We start from the raw sequence: 21,729 nt of genomic DNA on the forward strand, positions 1-21,729 counted from the left end.
TCATCAAAAATCTCCCAACAAACAAAAGCCCAGGGCCAGACAGCTTCCCAGGGGAATTCTACCAAACATTTAAAGAAGAATTAATACCTATACTCCTGAAACTGTTCCAAAAAATAGAAATGGAAAGAAAACTTCCAAACTCGTTTTATATGGCCACCATTACCTTGAACCCCAAACCAGACAAAGACCCCATCAAAAAGGAGAATTACAGACCAATATCCCTGATGAGCATCAGACGCAAAAATTCTCACCAAAATACTAGCCAATAGAATCCAACAGTACATTAAAAGGATTATTCACCATGACCAGGTGGGATTTATCCCTGGGCTGCAAGGATGGTTCAACATCCGCAAATCAATCAACGGAATACAATATATTAACAAAAGAAAGAACAAGAATCATATGATCCTCTCAATAGATGCAGAGAAAGCATTTGACAGAGTACAGCATCCTTTCTTGATCAAAACTCGAGTATAGGGATAGAGGGTACATACCTCAATATCATAAAAGCCATCTATGAAAAACCATCAGCGAATATCATTCTCAATGGGGAAAAGCTGAGAGCTTTCCCCGTAAGCTCAGGAATGCAGCAGGGATGTCCACTATCACCACTGCTATTCAACATAATATTAGAAGTCCTAGCCACAGCAATCAGACAACACAAAGAAATCAAAGGCATCCAAATCGGCAAAGAGGAAGTCAAACTCTCACTCTTTGCAGATGATATGATACTGTATGTGGAAAACCCAAAAGACTCCACCCCAAAACTGCTAGAACTCATACAGGAATTCAGTAAAGTGGCAGGATATAAAATCAATGCCCAGAAATCAGTGGCATTCCTATACACCAACAACAAGACAGAAGAAAGAGAAATTAAGGAGTCGATCCCATTTACAATTGCACCCAAAACCATAAGATACCTAGAAATAAATCTAATCAAAGGATCTGTACTCAGAAAACTATAAAATACTCATGAAAGAAGTTGAGGAAGACACAAAGAAATGGAAAAACGTTCCATGCTCATGGATTGGAAGAAAAAATATTGTGAAGATGTCAATGCTACCTAGAGAAATCTACACATTCAATACAATCCCCATCAAAATACCATCCACTTTTTTCAAAGAAATGGAACAAATAATCCTAAAATTTGTATGGAACCAGAAGAGACCCCGAATAGCCAGAGGAATGTTGAAAAAGAAAAGGAAAGCCGGCGGCATCACAATTCCGGACTTCCAGCTCTATTACAAAGCTGTCATCATCAAGACAGTATGGTACTGGCACAAAAACAGACACATAGATCAATGGAACAGAATAGAGAGCCCAGAAATGGACCCTCAACTCTATGCTCAACTCATCTTTGACAAAGCAGGAAAGAATGTCCAGTGGAAAAAAGACAGTCTCTTCAACAAATGGTGTTGGGACAATTGGACAGCCACATGCAGAAGAATGAAACTGGACTATTTCCTTACACCACACACAAAAATAGACTCCAAATGGTTGAAAGACCTAAATTTGAGACAGGAGTCCATCAAAATCGTAAAGGAGAACACAGGCAGCAACCTCTTCAACCTCAGCCGCAGCAACTTCTTCCTAGAAACATCGCCAAAGGCAAGGGAAGCAAGGGCAAAAATGAACTTTTGGGATTTCCTCAAGATAAAAAGCTTTTGCACAGCAAAAGAAACAGTCCACAAAACCAAAAGACAACCGACAGAATGGGAGAAAATATTTGCAAATGACATATCAGATAAAGGGCTAGTATCCAAAATGTATAAAGAACTTATGAAACTCAACACCCAAAGAACCAATAATCCAATCAAGAAATGGGCAGAAGACATGAACAGACATTTTTCCAAGCAGACATCCAAATGGCCAACAGACACATGAAAAAGTGCTCAACATCGCTCGGCATCAGGGAAATCCAAATCAAAACCTCAATGAGATACCACCTCACACCCGTCAGAATGGGTAAAATTAACAAGTCAGGAAACGACAGATGTTGGCGGGGATGCGGAGAAAGGGGAACTCTCCTACGCTGTTGGTGGGAATACAAGCTGGTGCAGCCACTCCGGAAAACCGTATGGAGGTTCCTCAAAAAGTTGAAAATAGAGCTACCATATGATCCAGCAATTGCACTACTGGGTATTTACCACAAAGATGCAAATGTAGGGATCTGAAGGGGTATGTGCACCCCAATGTTTATAGCAGCAATGTCCACAATAGCCAAACTGTGGAAAGAGCCAAGATGTCCATCGACAGATGAATGGATAAAGAAGAAGTGGTATATATACACAATGGAATATTATGCAGCCATCAAAAGGAATGAGATCTTGCCATTTGCAATGACGTGGATGGAACTGGAGGGTGTTATGCTGAGTGAAATAAGTCAATCAGAGAAAGACATGTATCATATGACCTCACTGATATGAGGAATTCTTAATCTCAGGAAACAAACTGAGGGTTGCTGGAATGGTGGGGCAGTGGGAGGGACAGGGTGGCTGGGTGATAGACATTGGGGAGGGTATGTGCTATGGTGAGCGCTGTGCATTGTGCAAGACTGTTGAATCACAGATCTGTACCCCTGAAACAAATAATGCAATATATGTTAAGAAAAAAAAAAAGAAGAAGATAGCAGGAGGGGAAGAATGAAGGGGAATAAATCGGAGGGGGAGACAAACCATGAAAGATGATGGACTCTGAAAAACAAACTGAGGGTTCTAGAGGGGAGTGGGTTGGGAGGATGGGTTAGCCTGGTGATGGGTATTAAAGGGGGCACATTCTGCGTGGAGCACTGGGTGTTATATGCAAACAATGAATCATGGAACACTACATCAAAAACTAACAATGTAATATATGGTGATTAACATAACAATAAAAATTTAAAGAAAAAAAAAGAAGATAGAGAGGAGAGGACCTTTAGAGAATATGGAGGAGGAAGTACACCAGGGCAGTGAGACATCACAAAGCCACGGGAAAAAAGGTTTCAGCCCAGTGGCTGTGGTTGGCTGTGTCAAATGCTACAGAGAACTAAGTAAGATGAAGACTGTAAAATAGCTCCTACATCTAGTAACAAAGAGGACATTAATGATTCTGATGGTAGACAGCAGAAAGGCCAAGACCAAATGCTGTGGGTTGAAGACAGAAAGGTTGGTGAGGAAGTGGAGACACTGACTTGTATGATTTTTCTGAGAAATTTAATTCTGAAGAGAGAAGTGGGTCTCAGTTCTACTGTGGATACAGTAGGATCTGGGTTGATGGGTTGGTTGGTTGTTTGCTTGCTTGCTTGCTTGATTGGTTGGTTGGTTGATTGGTTTTGAAGATGAGAGCTGGTTGAATAAGATTAACATGAGTTTAAAAATGAGTGGAGAGAGAGGGATATTAAAATATAGGAGAATAAGATAATAATTAACAGAGAGAGATTCTGAGAACATGAGGTGAAGTGGAATATAAAACATAGATGGACAACTTCAGCATGGGCAGGGAAGAAGAACTTCATCCTTTGTGCATCATCAAAGAAGCACCCAGGGCCTCAGCCTAGGAATGTGTGGCTTCTACGTGGCTCGACACCAGCTGTCTATGTGAATGGTGCCCCATGCTTGTGTGAGGTACATCCTGCCCAGGCACATGCAGCAGTCTTGTATGTAGGTAAATCTGTAAGTCAATGGAACTAGAATTTGGGAGAATTACCGCCAAGAGGAAGAAACCCCAGTGAAATTCCCTTGACACTAAGCAGTCAGCAGACGGGATGAATTAGAAGGGTGAGAGAAGGGAAAAGGGAAGCACCTTCTCTCCTTTCCACATTTCCCATGCCAAGCTTCCATCAGGCTTCACTTCCACAAGCACTCTTTCCATGTTCTTATTCCTTCATCCACCACGGTGATCATTCTCTGAGTCCACTGTGTTCAGGCAGGTTATAAGAAGAAAATAGTCTCTCAAACGCATGCAGAACAAGATAGGTATTTATATACTAAAAGACAATATTTTAACTTAAAAGAATTCATCCCTAAAGGTGAAGTTTAAGCAGTTCATTGGTGAGTAGCAGAGATGTTTTGGAAGAGAAGTCTTCCTGGTGCCCTTATATCTTTATAACTCATCAAGGGCCACAGCATTCTATTCATGATCCACATAAATGCACCCAGCCAAGGGAAACATGGGCCTGAGATCCATCCCTGTTGATGATGATATTGACAATTTGAAGTTCTCTTGTTTTCTAATTTAAACCAACATTTATTGAGCCTATACTCTGTTCCACGTGGTTTGTCATCATTTCCCCAAATCTGTTTGTTCAAACATTGGACAATCATCTGCAGAGGGAGATAGGGTGATAGTTTCCACAGAACATCTGTGAATAGGATCCCGAGGGACTTTGACCAGCCTGAAATGGTTGGTTTGTCCCAGAAGAACATGACAGAGAATAGGGGTTTAGAGAATTCTGTTAAGGCAGCAATCTGTGAAATGAAAAGGAGGTGGGTAAATGTATGAATAAAGCTGGATCTGAATCCTATACATCTTGGTTGATATGGTCACACAATACTGTCAGGGAAGGGAGGACCAAACAGAGGCATAAAAGCATTAAGATTTCTAAGTTTAAAAAGAAAAAAACAAACAAGAAGCCAATTTCTCTCCACTCACCTTAACATTAAAGTTTTTTTAGAAAGACTTTAATAGTTATCTCTACACAAACAATAAATCATCCATCCCACAAATGTGGGCTTTTATGATGCTCAGACTCTTCCGAGAAATAGGAGGGCTTCTAGAAGGTGGATTCAGTGAATGAGCTGGATTCACTTTTGCTTCTCATCGTGAATGGAATTGCTGCTTCTCTTAGACATCCTAGCCCCTGAGCTCCAGGTGGGACTGGGCATTGTCTACCCTGTTGACCTAGCACACAGAAGGCACTCAGTTAACATTTCTGCATGTGAAATAAATGTTTCTTCTGGTGCTGCTCTTTAGCGTAAAGAGTAAGCTGGCTCTTTCATCAATGGCAGAGGCTTCATCTGCATCTGAATTGGACTCCACTAGGTAGGAGTGGCGTGTTCTGGGAAATGGCCTCATTGGCCAGGATCCTTTATGTTCCCCCTGGGACAGTAGAGCTGTCATCTCTGGTGTTAGTGTGGAAAGAATCTCAGCCAGAACACAAGGTTGAAGGAAAAAGGGCTGTCTTCAGCTTCATGCAGGACTAGTATTGGCAAAGAATCAGAGGAAAAAAAGAGGGACTTGCACATCTCCATGGATTCTTAAACTGAGGACCCAAAAAAGCATCTTCACCTGTTGTTTCCCAGGAACAGGAGGAAGGTGTTGGCAGGCAGCAAAAATGTTCTTGGGCAGCAGTCCAGTTGGCCTCAAAAGGCTCTCAAGGAGTCATTTAAAAAGCTCTTTGCACAGACATGTCCAGAATATTGACCAGATGAGAGAAGAAGCACTCACTGAGCAATTTTCTCTCACATGTTCGAACCTCCTCTCAGCTGTGTGTTTGGCAGGGGTCCCATAGAAATCGGTGCAGAAGCTATCAACATAGCTTTTATGTAGGCATCCTCCATTTTAATAATCCCCAAGTTTCAATAAAAACTATCTCTTTACACTTCCACAGATGGCAGGAAGACTAGACAGCAGAATATGCTTTCTACAGACGGCTATTGATTCTTTTTCAGTATGTGCCAAATAGAGCAAGAATTCTTAATTATTTTTTAAATTATATAATGACCAGGAAAAAATAATAAATGGAGTACTTAGAAAACGAAACAATATTTTTGTTATTAAAATAAAATATAAGTTTGCAATTTGGGGAAGTTTAAATTTTGAAAAGAGCTCTTCCTTTAATTCTTTTTATTCCTAAATGACCCATTAATTCATTTGTTTATTAAAAAAATTACTGAGCACCAAGTAAGTACCACGCACTTGGATAATAGTGATTTAGGATACAGAGGGGAAGGCATAGGGAATAGATTTCACTTATTTATTTTCCTTCCACATAAAATTTATACCTTGAGCATGTCTTCAGGAAGATGCCATTCTTGAGTGCAAAATGGGGAATTAAGAGAAATGCAATTGATAAGTTCTGTTTGCACATGGTCAGTCTTTCCCTTTCCCTTCCCTCACTGTAACTTGCTAGATGCATTCCATTTTTCTTTCAGGGACAAGGAAATAAAGTTGACCCCTCTTGTCTGTGACAATTGATTGCTTATCTTGCTCTGAATCTGCATCTGTGAGATGGATATTTAGTTGGGTCCAGCCTGCAAGGAACTCAAGGTTGCCTTCATGGTAAACCCCACAAGGAAACACAATATATTGCCTTCAAATTGTCTTATACAGCCTCAGCTTTCTATTTCAAAATTGTCTTTAATCAAATGTTTAATCACCTCTACTAGATCATTAGGAAAATATTATTATTATGAGGTTGTAAGGGTATTTTCATTGCTTTTTTATCATTTACAACTCCCTGTTAGCTTTCAAAGTGATTTGAGGCTGCTTAAAATAAAACCATATATGTCATATGGCTTTTCAAATAGAAAATGTGAGGAAGTAGGGGAAGATTTATTATAGTCCCTGTTATTTCTTTCTTAGAAATCACATAAAAAATTCTGCAACGCTAAGACACAACAAACTTTCATTCTACATTAGAGGTTCCCTCTTAAAGTCCTATTTTCTTGCCCTGTGTTGAAACTGCCCTCCTACCAACATTAACTGAGGGTTTACCATGGGCCAGGCACTCTCCAGTACTTCACAAGCATTAGTTTATCTAGCTCCTGAAACACATCCATAAGGGGGATACTACGTGAACTTTATTTTAAATATGAGGGAACTAAATTTGGAGCTTAAGTAGCTTGCTTGAAGTCTAATGGCAGAGATAATTCCAATCTAGGTAAGTCTGATGGTCTCCAGAGTACTTCATCATTAATGAATACTTGTAAATAATGGGCCCTACACCATTAGTGGATCATGAGGTCAACTTAGTAGCTTGTGATCCCATACGTGAATAAGATAGACTAGCAATGATCAGAGAACATCCCACAAAGTAAAAAGCAAGTTATATTTCAAGAAATTTTGTTTTCAGTGTGTATCTATTTGTATGCTGAATTGTGATACAAAATATATGTCTGTGAGTTACTATCATAAAAAATTTTCAAAGCTGCTTCCCTTAGATATATTGATTCTCACTCATTCATGTTCCAAATACAGGAGGACTACTAGTTTTTTATAAATCTGCCCTCTACAGAAATGTTTATAAGAAAGGAGAGATTTAAAAATCTATAACTCAGTACGCCTTTCCTTGTGTGAATAGGCTTAACAAGCCAACTCCCAGAGCCACGCAGCAGAATTTCCCTAAAATAGTCAGACCTGACTGGTGTTATGCCAAGTTGCTAATAGTAAATCACTCATTTACCACTGCAACAATGGCAGAACAAATATTTTTTGCTTTGGTAAGAACAAAAATCCAATGGGTACAAAAGCATCCAAGGGCCACCCTCCCCATCTGGGGAAGGTGTAGCAGCAGCAGATTCTGGAAGGCAGCTATGCTCACCACTATACTACCACCAACGTGCAGCAGCAGCTTCTGGAGTAGAGTGTGCATTGGTATGTCCAGCTGTCCCCAAGGAGGGCCAGGCTCTGTGTGTGTGTGTGTGTGTGTGTGTGTGTGTCTGTCTGTGTGTGTGTGTGTGTGTGTGTGTGTTGTTGATGTATTTATTAAAGGGAAGTGAAAATTAGACAAGATGAGCAAAGACAATACAAAATATAATGTGTTTTCTAAGATGTTAAACTATTTTTTATGAACTTCCTACATATGAAAGACAATTTAGTTCTCGTATCCTCTCTCCCCATACATGTATTGAATCATCCCCTGACCCCAAGGGCCCGCTGTTAACTATTGTGTTATGAAGATACCCATTAAAGCAGGAAGCTGATTTCAAGGGGCGTAAGTTCTCTGTGAGGACAGATTAAAAATAGTCTCCTTGTGCAGGGAACATAAGAGAAAACAAAAGCTGAATAGTGGCTAGGTTGAATGAGAATATGATAAAAGGAATAAAAAAGGAATATAATTAACTTTGACAAAATTACTCTGCGGATAGGATGACCAAAAACATTCCGGAAATTTAGATGTAAAAGACATTCTTTCAATTTCAAAAGAGTACTTTCCAGAAAATAAAGAGATGCTCTTCGTAAATACTCTAGTACAATTGTGGAAGTCATGTATTTTTTTAAAGGAATGCAAGATGAAACTTCACAGAAATTGACTGAAGGAGAGTGTACACTCAGGCATGACTATAGTTCATTATAACTAATTGAAAGGAGTAAGGGGCGTTAACAAGGTGCTCCTAACCATGCCACTGAAGGTTGGCATCAAGGCCAGGAGTTCCCTTGGATTGGTGATAATGATGTTTTTTAATATAGCAGGATAGAGAACAAAACTTCCGTGACTTTCCAAACTGATGACTGCATTTAACTTCCTTACACCTGAAACATAGAAGAAAATATCACCCATATATAGACTGGAATATATAGAAGGAATAACAGAGATAAACCACTTGTGCAAATCGCCTGGGACACAGTAAGCTCAATGAGTGTTAGGTGTTCTTACTTACTATTATTTCTCCTTATTCAAATGTGGTTCTAGATTTCTCTCTAATTCACACTTAAACTGTCCTTTTGCATATGTATTTTTATTATGTCACCTCAAATCCTTCTCATTAAGGATCAGTAAGTAAATAAATCCATCTATTTAATTCTGTTAGCTCATGGCTTTACCTTTCTGTTTCCAAGAATGGACAATCCTTTGATTTCACACGAAAGTAAGACAATTACTTTGGTTTTGTTTACTATTACCTTCCTGAAATTAGTTCAAAATGAACCTTGATCCCATTGTTGGTATAGCTGGTGTTAGATATGACCGTGATTGTTTAGAATGCTATAATTAAGAATATTATTCAAAGAAATTGTGTGCTATGAATGACCCCAGACAAACTCAACTCATAGGGCTCTTATGAAAATTAAAGGGGATGCCATGAAAAAGTTTAGCCATGTTAATACTTTCTTTCTGTCACATGAGATTTCTGTCCCCTCTTTCACATAGATTTTCCACTGACCGAAGGCAGTACTCCTTTGTGCCAAAAAGGATATTTTCCCTGTGGGAATCTTACCAAGTGCTTACCCCGTGCATTTCACTGTGATGGTGTGGATGACTGCGGGAACGGGGCTGATGAGGACAACTGTGGTGAGTCCCCCCACTCAGCTCCAGACACCCACCTCCCCTTGCGAATGTCCTCAAACTGTGCTTGGACCAAATAATAATTATCATGAAAGGGAAGAGATGATTTGGCATTCTACAGGGAATCCTATTATAACACAAGTAATTGTTCCCAATTAATTTGTGATGATAACCAGAATTTTCACAGGTAGGAGTTGCTTAAATCAGAAATATGAAATTGATAAAAATTGAAGCCATATTTTGAAATCCACTTGGATGTCCATATTCTAATTTTAAATGTCTTCCTATGACTACCTCTTTTTGGCTTGGTAATTTGGTTCAGCTGCAGGAATACATTTCATAAAGTGTGAATGGGCTCTGCCTAGAGAACTGATTATTGAACAGACCTATATTGAGTGCCCACTATGTGCCAGGGGCTCTTCAACTCACCTGACCACAGCAGGCTCAAGGGAGAGGAGGTCTTACCCTCATGGAGTTCATGTGGGCCATGTGAACAAGGAGGACAATAAACCTGTACATAAATAAATAAAATGTATTTTAAGTATTAATATTTATTTAAATACTAAATATTTCAGAAAGTGATAAGTGCCAGAAAGAATAGAAAACAAGATGACGGGATAGAAAGTGACCTGAAGGGGGGGTTATTTTAAAGATGCAACCAGAGAAAACCTCTCTGAGATAATAACATTTGAATTGAGAACCAAACCATGAAAAACTGTAGAGGAACAGAGTTGCAGACAAAAGAAACAGCAAGTGCAAAAGCCCTGAGGCTCAATGAAATAAGAAAATGTGTTTGTGGTGCAGAAAAGCCAGAATGGCTTGATCAGAGTGAACAAGGATATAGAGGGTGAGGAGATAAGCAGAGACCAGATCACCAAAACTCTTACAGGCCATTTCAGGTCTGTATGTTGGAAGTGTATATATTGTCTAATATAACATGTATATTTTTACTTGAAGAAGCTGATGCCAAGTTGACATGTCTAGCTAATGAGTGAGTAGACACTAAAACACAGATCTCCTGAATCTGAAAGAATCCTATGTGTTTTCTACCACCCTGAACTGCCGTTCCTTGGCTCTGCCCAGCTAGCAATCAAAGTGAGACAATCGTCCAAAAATGCCAGGCATCTGTCTCTAGAATCTGCTTTCCTGCCCCTGTTATTCATGCATGCTTCCCTCTCATGGAAACTTCTGCCCTCACCTCCTGTGGATCATTCATGCTCATCCTTTGGGATTCAGTTCAGGTCCCCTTTTCACCTGAGAAGCTTGGCTTCCCTGGTCCCAGTTCCCTGTCCTGAAGCTCTCCTCACCAGTCTAAGATAAGCACCTTTTCCCTCTGTTTCCACAGCATCCTGGCTGTACCTGTATGGTCATACCAAGGGCTGCCTTGTCTTTTCACGGTACTTCTTTCCCTGACATGAACTTCTTGAGAAGAGTTCTTCTTTTTGTCTTATTTGCTTTGGTGTCACCAGAGCCTAAGACAGTAGAGTATATCGCAGGTCCTCACTCACTGCTCTGTGATGACAGCAGGTGTCTGGATGTCAATGGGCAAGTCAATCAAATGCTTGGCATTCCCTCTTCACTGCATGGGAATCAGAGACCCTTCATGTTTATCTGATTCATGAGGATGTTCTGAAAGCAAATTAAAAATAATTTTTGTAAAGGCACCAAACAGAATCATTTTGAAAACCATTGTGGGTATTAATAAGAAATAGAAAGAAGTTAAAGGTTTCAGGGATCAAAGGGGACTTGCGGGCAACTATTTAAATTTACTTTTCTATTTGTACAGACTTCAGTATCGTACATTATAACATGTATCTCACCATTTTAATAGCATATATTAAAGTAATGATATTTCAGAATCAGGCCTCTTTTTTAAAAAGAATAGAATTTTCTTGCCGAAAAGGAGAAGGAAATTTAGCAAATAAGCTGGTTATGTCCTCTGACAAATTGAGAAAATATGATTTCACTCTATAGGACTAGATAGTCTTTATTAAAAGGAACTTTGCTTTTGCTTTATGAAGGAGATCAGGTGACACATTTTATTATCAGTCATCACATCTATCAAGTATGGATCTACACATACATATGCAGCAATATGCATATGACAAAACCATTCAGATTGTATTTTCTTCTGAGGACCTCAAAATTAAAGATGAAACATGTAAACCGTCAGCATTAGAAACAAGTAATATTTTTCAAGATGCATATATGTATGTAAAATAATTATCTAGTTCCATTATATATTTTCTGATACATACATTTGAAATATTTGTAACTGCAAAAAGGGGAAACTCCAGATGTTTGCCTAGCTTTTTCTCCCTTACCATCTATGTTATCATTCAATTACTTAAACAAATTTTTGGTTGATTTCATTATCAATTTTTTATACTTTTGTTTTGTAATTTGATATTTGATTTATAGAATAACTGACACATATTCATCACCATTTCACAGGAGACACTAGTGGATGGGCGACTATATTTGGCACAGTCCATGGAAATGCTAATAATGTGGCATTAACACAGGAGTGCTGTAAGTGGTATTGATTCAAAGACTCAGTATCAGCTTTGCGAGCAACATGATTTGCGGTGCATGGATTTATATGGGTGGTGTGATAAATTCCCTTTGGAATTTCAATTTCAGTTCAATGTATTTCAATGGTCAACTGGTTTGTTGTCTGCCATGGGACTGAAGAGATGGAAGAAAACAGTATACTCCATTCATGCTCATTTTATGTATTAGCCTATGATTGCAAGAATACATAGATATTGAATAATTATGACAAATAATAAAGATCTTTTTCCCTTTAATTACTTTCTTCAGTAAAGATATTGAACACCAACTACTTTCCAGCCCCTATGTTAAGGACTGGGAGTACAATGATAAGAAAGATGTGGCCCCAACTCACAAATACTTCACACTGTAGCAAGAAAGACAAATCCTGATGGAAGCAGGGAAGGTACAATATAGTGTTAAACTGGGGCAATGATGTTTGCACAAGGGAATGTGGAAGCCTGTTGGAAGAAATGAAGGCTGTGCCAGGGGTGGGGAATGAACCACAGAGAAGATGACATTGAGATGGACTTAGAAGTCCCTGGATGAGGGAATGGGAGGAGGTAACAGGACAAGCAGGGAAGCAAGATCTGCCAAACACTGAGGTAGGAAGGTGCAGAGCAGCTCCTGATGCCTTTTTTCCCAGTGGTTCTGAGTGCCTGGAGCAGAGGACCTGGACCTAGAAGGTGAGGCCAGCCCATAAAGGGTTTTGGGTGCACACCTTGGACATTGGCCTCTACTCTGTAGATAGAATCATGTCTTTATACATATCTATATTACATACATGTGTCTAATGTATACATAGGCACAATTATGTAGGTGTATATACAATTATATGTGTATATTATTATGTATATATAATGCATATATATTTAACACTATATTAATATTATATTATGCACTTTACAATACCAGTTTATAATCACCACTTATTATATGCTTTACTATACATACACAGGAGCATCATATATAAAAATTAGAAATTAAAAGGTTAAAAATAAATATAACTGAAAGTTCTAATAGTTTCTTCCTGAACCACAATAAGTCATCTTGTACACATCCCATTGTGGAGATCACTGCTGTACACAGTAGGCAACCACCCACCAAAATTGTGGGCTTATTTTCTTTTAATGAAGAGGAAGAAGCACATGATAAGGAGCGTTTGTGAGACTGATTCTTCCACCAAAATTCTAGAGAATGGATTAGAACAATGGTCCTCAGCCCTGGGCAACTTTTGCCCCCAGAGAACATTTGACAATTGTCTGGAGACATTTGGGTTGTCACAGCTGGTGGGTTGCTACTGACATCTAGTGTGTAGAGGTCAAGGATGCTGTTGTGCATCCTATGATGTATAGGACAGCCCCCCACAGTGGAGAATGGGCCTCCCCAAATGTCAACCTTGTCAAGGCTGAGGAGAAAGTGTGGTGAAAGAGATACTGATCATTATGTTTCCTGCAATACTTCAGATTAATACTCATAATCTAAAACCAGAAAATGTCAGTGAGAAAAGTTAAGATAGAGATACAAGATGCATTCCTGAAGAAGAATCCAGAGCCTGTGGGTATGACTGACTTGCAGGTGAGGGGGTCTATGTTCACACTGCTCATTTAGACAACAGGCTCAGCTTGGACTACATGGGATTCTTTTATTGGTAAATAAGAGTTTTGAACCCCAGGTTTTCAATCTAATAATATAACCACTATTTCTAATGTCAATAAACATTGAAGTAAACATTCTGAACTTATCTTTAAGAAGTTGAGCTAATTAGCATAAGCTTATAAACAACATAGAATATTTTCCAGAATTTTATACACTAGAATGTATCTTTTGAATTAAGCAGGTACTCAATAAAAGTTTGTTGAATTTACCAAAATTCAGTGACATTGATTTTAAAAAGTTTGGATAAAAGTGATTTAAAGGAAACAGAGCAATTAGAAAGAACTTATAAAGATTTAAATAAATAATAATAAACACAAAAGTTGGAAAATAATCCTCATGTTCTTAGCTCCCATCAAAACAATTACCCACAGGATCAGAGGCAAAATCAAGTGCTCCATAAATATCGCTTCTCTCTCTCTGTCACACACACACACACACACACACACACACACACACACACACACACACACAGTGATTATCTGTCCTTTGGGACAACTTGGCCTGGTTTCTCTGTAGATTTCTCACTCCTTTTATATGCCATTATCTTAATAATTGTGTAAGTTTCTTCACAGTAAAATCTGAAGTTTTATTTTTCTTCTGAATGTTTCAGATAGATGGATCTTTGGTTCTCTCAGCTTCATAGCATCTATACAATTTTTATCTTCCACTATAACTTTATAGTAATGAAAAACAAAGAACCAAAATAAGAGGGAATCTGACTCGGATGATTTCAATAAGGAACAATGGAGGCTATGGCAGAAACTGCATCCCTCTCTTCTCCCAGCTCCAGAAGTTTGAAAGGGGAAAAAGAATGGAATTTAATTTTAATCAACAAGCATTTATTGAACAACCTCTTTGTGTTATTCAATTCAATTAAATTGACTCAATTATACCTATTACAGATTTACTCCATCATAGTAATGTTTTTCATCGAAGAGAACTTAATCTTGCTTCACTATATGCTTTTTTGCCATTTAAACCTTTCTGTGGTTTCTTTCTAATCACTTATTAAGTGCCTCTGAAATGACCACTGGAAGCTAGAACTGAGATGAAACACCACATTAGTCTATATTTGACTAGGTGAGAAGTCTTGTTTGCTTTTATTATGGGCCCAAATTAGTGCAGTGAAGGTGTAAATGTTATACTTTTGATGAAGAGAGAACAATGTCATTTATTAGAGATAAGGTCATAATTAAAAAAAAGTATTTTTTTCCCAGTGAAATACTACTCTTTTGCCCCCTAGTTCTAAATCAGTATCCACAACCCTGTGACTGCAAAGGAACTGAACTGGAATGTGTAAATGTCGGCTTAAAGTCTGTGCCAGTGATTTCCAGCAATATGACATTACTGTGAGTAGAATTCACATTTTGCTGATATTTGCCTGTAAAGTCATATGGAAACAATGTAATCTAATCTAACCTCCCCTTGTTCTGTTTTATGTTACTTGTATGCTAGCAAAATAACAGAAGCTCCCTTTAAACCACCAGCCATTAGGGACTTCCTCATGCTTCTTCTCCAAGGCAAACAGGTTTTAAACACTGAGTGTTAGATTAGCTTGAATATCATTTAACTCACAAATGTCTGTGGTCTGGAGTGTTTATTTCAGTTACTTTCTGATCTATTGTTTTTACTAAAGTGCCAGTACTGTACAACTAAAAATGGAAATAAAAAGGAAAACCACTAGCTTATTCTATCTCTTTTTAAATAGCAGTAATTGTCCAAGATTGCAAAGATAGAAAAGATCCATGAAGCTAGCTGTGTTATCACTGTGCAAATTTTCCTGTACTTTGGAAAAATGCTTTGAGAGCCTCAGGAATTTGCAATCATGTTATAATTTGACCATGCATGAGTTGGTAAGGATTTTCTTTTTTTTTTTTAATTTATTCATTTGAGACAGAGAGAGAGAGAGAGAGAAAGCAGGAGCAGTGGGGAGAGGCAGAGGGAGAGGGAGAAACAGACTCCCTGCTGAGCAGGGAGCCTGATGTGGGGCTCAATCCCAGGACCTGGAGATCATCACCTGAGCTGAAGGCAGACGCTTAACCACCTGAGCCACCCAGGCGTCCCAAGTTGGTTAGGATTTCCTGTTGGTTTGTTTTGTTTTGGGGGTTTTTTTGGGGGGGTTGTTTTGTTTGTTGTATTCTGTTAAATTACCCAGAGAGTAAAGATGTTAAATCACCAAAGACATTCTAGTCTATCATACTAACTGGCCAGACTTGTCAAATGTGTGCAAACTGCTTTATTTTGCTTTATGGACTTCTCTTTCTCACATGAGGAAGTTTTCAGTTACCACAGTCATTTTCAAATATGTGTTAAGCAGCATGGAGTATCATTAAATATCCTGTTTTCAAGCATGCACTTTCTAGGAAAACTTTGGTTTGTCATTAAACCTGTAATGAAGTCTGTTTTACCTGTTATTTTAGGTCTCTTAAGAAAAACAAAATTCACAGCCTTCCAGATAAAGTTTTCATCAAATACACAGAACTTAAACAGATGTAAGTAGCTATTAGTAGTGTCTTTATGAAGAAATCCTTGTGATGTTTTATTTAAGATGCCTTTTATCTTTTTAAGTAACATGAAATATAAACAATAACTTTTACCATGAAATTTATTTTTCCAAATGTAATTAAGATTGGGAAATTAAGCTTTGAAAACTAGCATATTATCTTTCCATTTCATAATTTAAAATAGCTGAATTGATTTTATTTAAGCTATTTTTAGAGAACTAAATTGGAGTTGAGATGAGGCATCTAAATAAGAAAACACATAGTTCCATGTGATTTTCCAAGATCATTTGGAAAATGACATTGTAGATTCAGAGGCACTAGATGTACTTTTTAATTTAAAGAGGAATGTTAGTATAGACCAGAATGATCAGATCATTTAAAACACATAATGAAAGGATACAGCCTATCTCCCAGGACAATAGGAACAAAACCACAATCTTAGTGAAATCAGCGATTTTAGCATATCTGAGGAAAGAAAATGTTAATAAATAGAGCACAGTCAGCAGTGAAGAAATGGTAGTCAGCAAGAAACGAAGTATCAAGATGCCATCTTCCAAGAAAGAAAACCAGGATCTGGGAGACATAATCCCTAGAGAAGTCTCTACTGGAGGGCAGGGATGGAGTGTCAATTTCCACCATAACTAGCATGAACTATCTTTTGATGGATATTACCTTTGCTTTGATTCCCTGCTCACCAAGCAACATTATGATGACTGCATTAACTTCCCAAATTATTCATACTAAAGTATCTGGGCAGTTATCTTGGATAAGGTATAAGAACATTCCTATTGGTGGAATTGGATATCTCCTATTTAAATAAAGAAATTGAGAATATTCAACCTCTTGTGAGTTTGGTTACTATGTCAGTTCCTCTGAGCACAGCCACTCTGGGATAATGAAGAGATCAAATTTCTACACTTGCCAAGATGATCATTAGACTAGACTTAAAAATTAACAAAGTAATGTTGTAAAGCCCCTTGGCAGTACAATCATATTGTTTTATCCTTCAGCCTTCAGCATAGAAGGTTTCTAGAAATGTGAAATATGTTAAAATCTAGAAATGTAAAATATGGTAAAAGGAATAAAAATAATCTGATCTTTGGCTTATACTGGACAGACATATTTGGTTTAAAATGCCATCGACAATTCTATGCTGTTCATGAATTTAGGTACAGATTTTCTCATACAAGAAAAGAAGTCAATGAAGGAAGTCCATGAGTGAGGTGGAATCTTCTGTGAACAGAGATAATCATGCCTGGGTTTGATTACAGCCTTTGTAAATATCATCTTATATCTCTGTAAATACCATCCTGGTGGAGCATGTGATCATGTTGACATCGCCACCGTGGAGTAGCTGTGCACGGACTCTGGGTTTCCAGATTCCTCCAGAGAGGAAATCTTAACTATGCTGCTGCTAATCTTACTGAAAATTCTTAGAATCACCACATGTTCATTCTATGAATCAATATTGTGCTTGCAGTTGTCTGAATAATGCTCAAGAGTGGAAAAATAAAATAACACTAGCAGAAAGGAAAGAAAAAAGGCTCATGTTGTAGAGTATGTTTCAATTCTATGATCTAGAGTCGTAGAAATTTTATGAATTTTTAATTAAATCTTCTTATTATTCACAAGGCAACTAAAGTCTGCAATGGTTAAATGATTTAACTAGGATCTACAGCTAGTAAGTGGAAGAGACACATTTAGAACCCCTATCTTCTGATGCCTGATGCAGTGTTTATTTTATAATAACCAGAAACCAGAGATGGAAAGAAATCATTCTAGCATCAGATTGAATGTTCTACCAAGACATACTGTCCTAGACCATACAGAACTCCCTTCTCTACATTTCCCTCTAATTTGGGACAAGTTGACTTCTGAGAAGGCAGAGAGATCACCAGAAGATCAAACAAAGGAGAGTTAAATTTCAACTACTTAGACCAAGTCCTTTTGTGGACCACTGATCTATGTCAATAATATCTCTTGTAGTATCGGCTAGCCCACTTAAGGGAAGAACATGGAATCACTCCTTTTGATAATTCAGGCCCCAATTTTTCCTAGTGAAATAAAATAGGGATTAACCTTAATTGCCCAGAGCAGCTGGAAAATTCTCCAAATAAATGTTTACTTCTACTTTGTTTGAGAAAACCTAGGTGCCACATCATCATCCAGCAGAGGCTTTCTCGATGCGAGCTGCTATTTGATGCTTTCTAGGCAGGTTGATTCTCCTGGAGACTGAGAGAAAAGAGATCATGAGACCCTCATCAATAAATACTAAGTTATCTATTAAAGGCAAAACACAGCACAATTCTTTATATTTATATAACACTTTTTAAAGTTTACAAAGAATCCAACATTTGGAATTCTCATTTGGACTTTGATCCCCAAAATCTGTGAGGTGGGGGCAGACATCATGAGATCCTTTTAGAAATGAGGGTATCTACTCTGGAGAAGAGGGTTTGTTTGCCCAAAGGCAGTCAACTGACAAGTATTAGAGCTTGGTCTCAAAACTAGACCTCTGACTGTGGTCCTTTGGAAGCATGATCCAGTCTCAGAATATTGTTACTGTTGATGAAAACGTCCATTAACCAAACTTTGATTTGAAAATAACTCAAGTTCTTTATAAGCATTACTCAAATACCACAAAGCAGCTCATGAGCTCATGAGTACCCCCAGCGCCTTTTCTCCCACTCTTCAGCAGCTCCTGCCACTCCTTCTCCAGCCCCCAGCCTTAGACATGCCCTTCCCTCTCCTGTCCTACACTTACCTTCTCCTTCCCTGTTCTGCATTACAATGGCCCAAATTACCATAGCAAAACCCAAACCATCCCCAGGAGAAGGCATCCGGGGAACAGACAACCCCCAGAACCCTTGGTAGCATTCATCAGGAGGGTAAAAGCTGAGAAAACCACATGTTCATTCATTCTTTCAACAAATATTTGTTGATACATGTGAGGTGCCACACACTGAGGACACCGTTGTAAACAACACCAAGAAAAGGCCTCTCTTCATGGAGCTTAAGGCACAAGGTCGGAGGTTAGACAATAAAATTGAAAATACATAGTGTGTTAGATACTGATTAGGGCCATGGAGAAAAATAAGCCAGGAAGGGAATGAGGGCGAGCTAAGGAAAAGAAATTTCAAAGAATGTTAATAAATTTTGTCCTGTCATTCACCTACATTTGCTTTACATGTAGTATTTAGAATAAATGTAATATTAACACTGTGATATGACCAAAGCAGGGTAGGAGAAAGCTCGCAACATTTCCTTTCTAAACTCTATATGCCCTAAGCTTACATTTGCTTTTTGGTGGCTACTTCATTCCCTTAACTCTTAGTGATCATGCTTCTAAAATTCCCAGTCTTGCGCCGTCGGTGTTTCTGCTAAGTGATGGCTACTCCATCCTGCATTTGTGCACTTGGCATTTGAGAGCTAGTGATGGGTCCGTAAATTATCCCTATTCCATTTCATCTTGTTAGAGTCAGCTTTTCTTATCAGAGTGTGAAGAACTTTTTGGAAAATTCAACATATTTACTATTCTTCCCAGCATTCTGTCATATGAAAATTAGATGAACCACCTTTCCCCATATCATGGAGTAAAATATTGAAGAAGACAGTGTCAAATACTGTTTCCTGAGCCCTTCATCATCATCGTTAAAATAATGTGTATTGTTCTTTATTTTGTCCATAAAACCATCATAAAACCATTTGATCAATGCCTGATAGACCTGTAAGCAATGTCAGCCACACATTCGTGTCGGACTGATCAGTTTTTCAAAGAAAAAAATCAAGTTGTTCTGACATGCCCTGATTCTCATGTAGTCCCCTGTTCACTTTCTCTTTGAGGCATTCACAGGCAGTGTCCTAAATAGCCTGTTCTGTGATCTTGCCCAGAACCAACATCAAACTCATCCTTCTCTGCACTGGGATATATCCTAAGAGATCACTGAATCTAACTTTGAGTGAGTTTGTGGTCTAGAAAGCTCTAAATATTCAGTGGATTGAGGTCATTTAGGCATCCAGAAAAATAAATTTATAAATCAAAATGAAAGTTTATTTGCCAGATGAATAAATGTTGTTCAACTTGTCTGAATGCGTTTACTATTGATCAGATTACTCATTTTAATAATCTTTTAAAATATCAAGAATTTCTAATATTGGGGGGAAGAAATTTAAGATGACCTTTCAGAGAAATAAAATATAATTTATAACATTGACTGTAATACTTTATCACCACTACCATGGAAACCAACAGCAGTTCTCCCCCCCATTATAACATAAACCTTATATAAATTAGAAATTCCTTCTTAAACATGGTTCTTGTTCAAGGCAATCACTGGCAACAAAATGTAGCTCAAGGAGTCTGCCTGGCTCATGAATACAAAATGTTGCATTAAAAAATGGCCTATAAACATGCATGTCATTAAAGCATTTATTTGCTTTAGTTTCAGGTACATAAATTCCTGGCGTTTCTGCTTGAAAAGTCCTGACAGCTGAAACAGCAGGAATTCATGAACCAGTAAGTTATTCTTAAAAGGCCATTCAATGTAAAGTATATCAAATGGGCTCATATCTCAGCTCTGAATAAAAAGAGGACACCACTTGCCAAATTGTCATGTTTCCAAATTTCCCCTCATATTCACCAAGCTTCTATTCTGCAAAGAAGAAAGGGGATACTACAGGATCAAGTTAAAATTCACTAGCCTAAGCCTGAGACAGGGGACTTGGGACTCTGGTTCTCTTTGGAGTGCCAGCAAGCTGAAGCCAAACCAAAAGACTAGAGGCTCTTCATTATTTAAGGAGTTGGAGTCTTAACTCATGTCAGGGAAGGCAGAGAGGCTGTACATGTCCAGTGAGTCATGCAGATCGAAAGCACAAAGTCAAATTCACAATTTATGACTGCCCATCTCTTCACGATTTTGAGAGCATGTAGGTAAAATGTGCATTCCACTTTTGAATTCATTATCTTGAATGAAATATAAATTGCACTAGTTAGGTGGTAAATCTTATATTTAAGAGGAACTTCAATATATCTATATTATGGTATTATATTCTTTTTCTATTTTCATTTATTGTTGTAACATAATTCATTATTTTAATTTTCATTACATCACTCAAGGGCTCTGAAATGCTAAAACAGATTTTGATCTGTATGGACTCATTCTATTCGTAGCAGAACTTTAAAAGCAAAAGCACAATTTATGCTGCAATGGGAAGCATCTCTTCACAGACATGGTGATGGGGAGGAGGGTTAGAAGGGCATGCATGAGGTCTCCATGGGTTTCAGGTTTACTTTGTGGGATTGAAATTGATGCTTTGTGTATCTTTGGATGTAATGCACGTGCTCTGTAGAACCAGCCTTTTCCACTTGGTGGTACACAGAGAAAATGACAATATTTGTTTAACACTTAGGGTTATAGATGGGTTCGCTGATGATTGGGAGGTGATCTCTGCTTTACCTAGCTACCTGAATGGCTGAGGGTTTTAATATCCTGGCACACCTATAATGCTTTTGCTAGGGAATGAATAGTTACAGTACAGTCATATGCTCAAGGAGCACATGTTCTATGAACAGTTTTGCAGTGAAGTATCATAACAGTTAAGAAGGTGTTGTGCAAGATTTTAGGAACCGAAGCAAATAAATATAAGAGATAGGGAAGCCATTCAAAAGACTATGTAGTCATTAGTTACTATTATTAGTGGAAATTTCCTGCTCTTAAATACCTCTAGAAAATATGAATTCAAGGCTAAACTCATTGTACAATGAGCACAGGAAATGGAAATTATTTACTTAGATACTCCCAACTTAGATAT

At 38.1% G+C, this 21,729-nt stretch overlaps 1 protein-coding gene across 1 annotated transcript in view; it reads left to right on the plus strand.

Annotated features, from left to right (window-relative positions):
- Nucleotides 1-21,729, plus strand: part of RXFP2 (relaxin family peptide receptor 2) — a 64,027-nt gene that overhangs the window by 15,152 nt on the left and 27,146 nt on the right. Inside the window, exons 2-5 of the mRNA XM_028106898.1 lie at nt 9,068-9,208; nt 11,657-11,734; nt 14,658-14,763; nt 15,835-15,906. Of these exons, the coding sequence (XP_027962699.1) occupies nt 9,068-9,208; nt 11,657-11,734; nt 14,658-14,763; nt 15,835-15,906 (397 nt within the window). The remainder of the gene's footprint in view (nt 1-9,067; nt 9,209-11,656; nt 11,735-14,657; nt 14,764-15,834; nt 15,907-21,729) is intronic.

This window comes from Eumetopias jubatus, unplaced genomic scaffold (genome assembly GCF_037043125.1).
Source record: "Eumetopias jubatus isolate StellerSeaLion01/CBP00866 unplaced genomic scaffold, mEumJub1_p1.0 scaffold_3, whole genome shotgun sequence".
Classification (NCBI taxonomy): domain Eukaryota; kingdom Metazoa; phylum Chordata; class Mammalia; order Carnivora; family Otariidae; genus Eumetopias; species Eumetopias jubatus.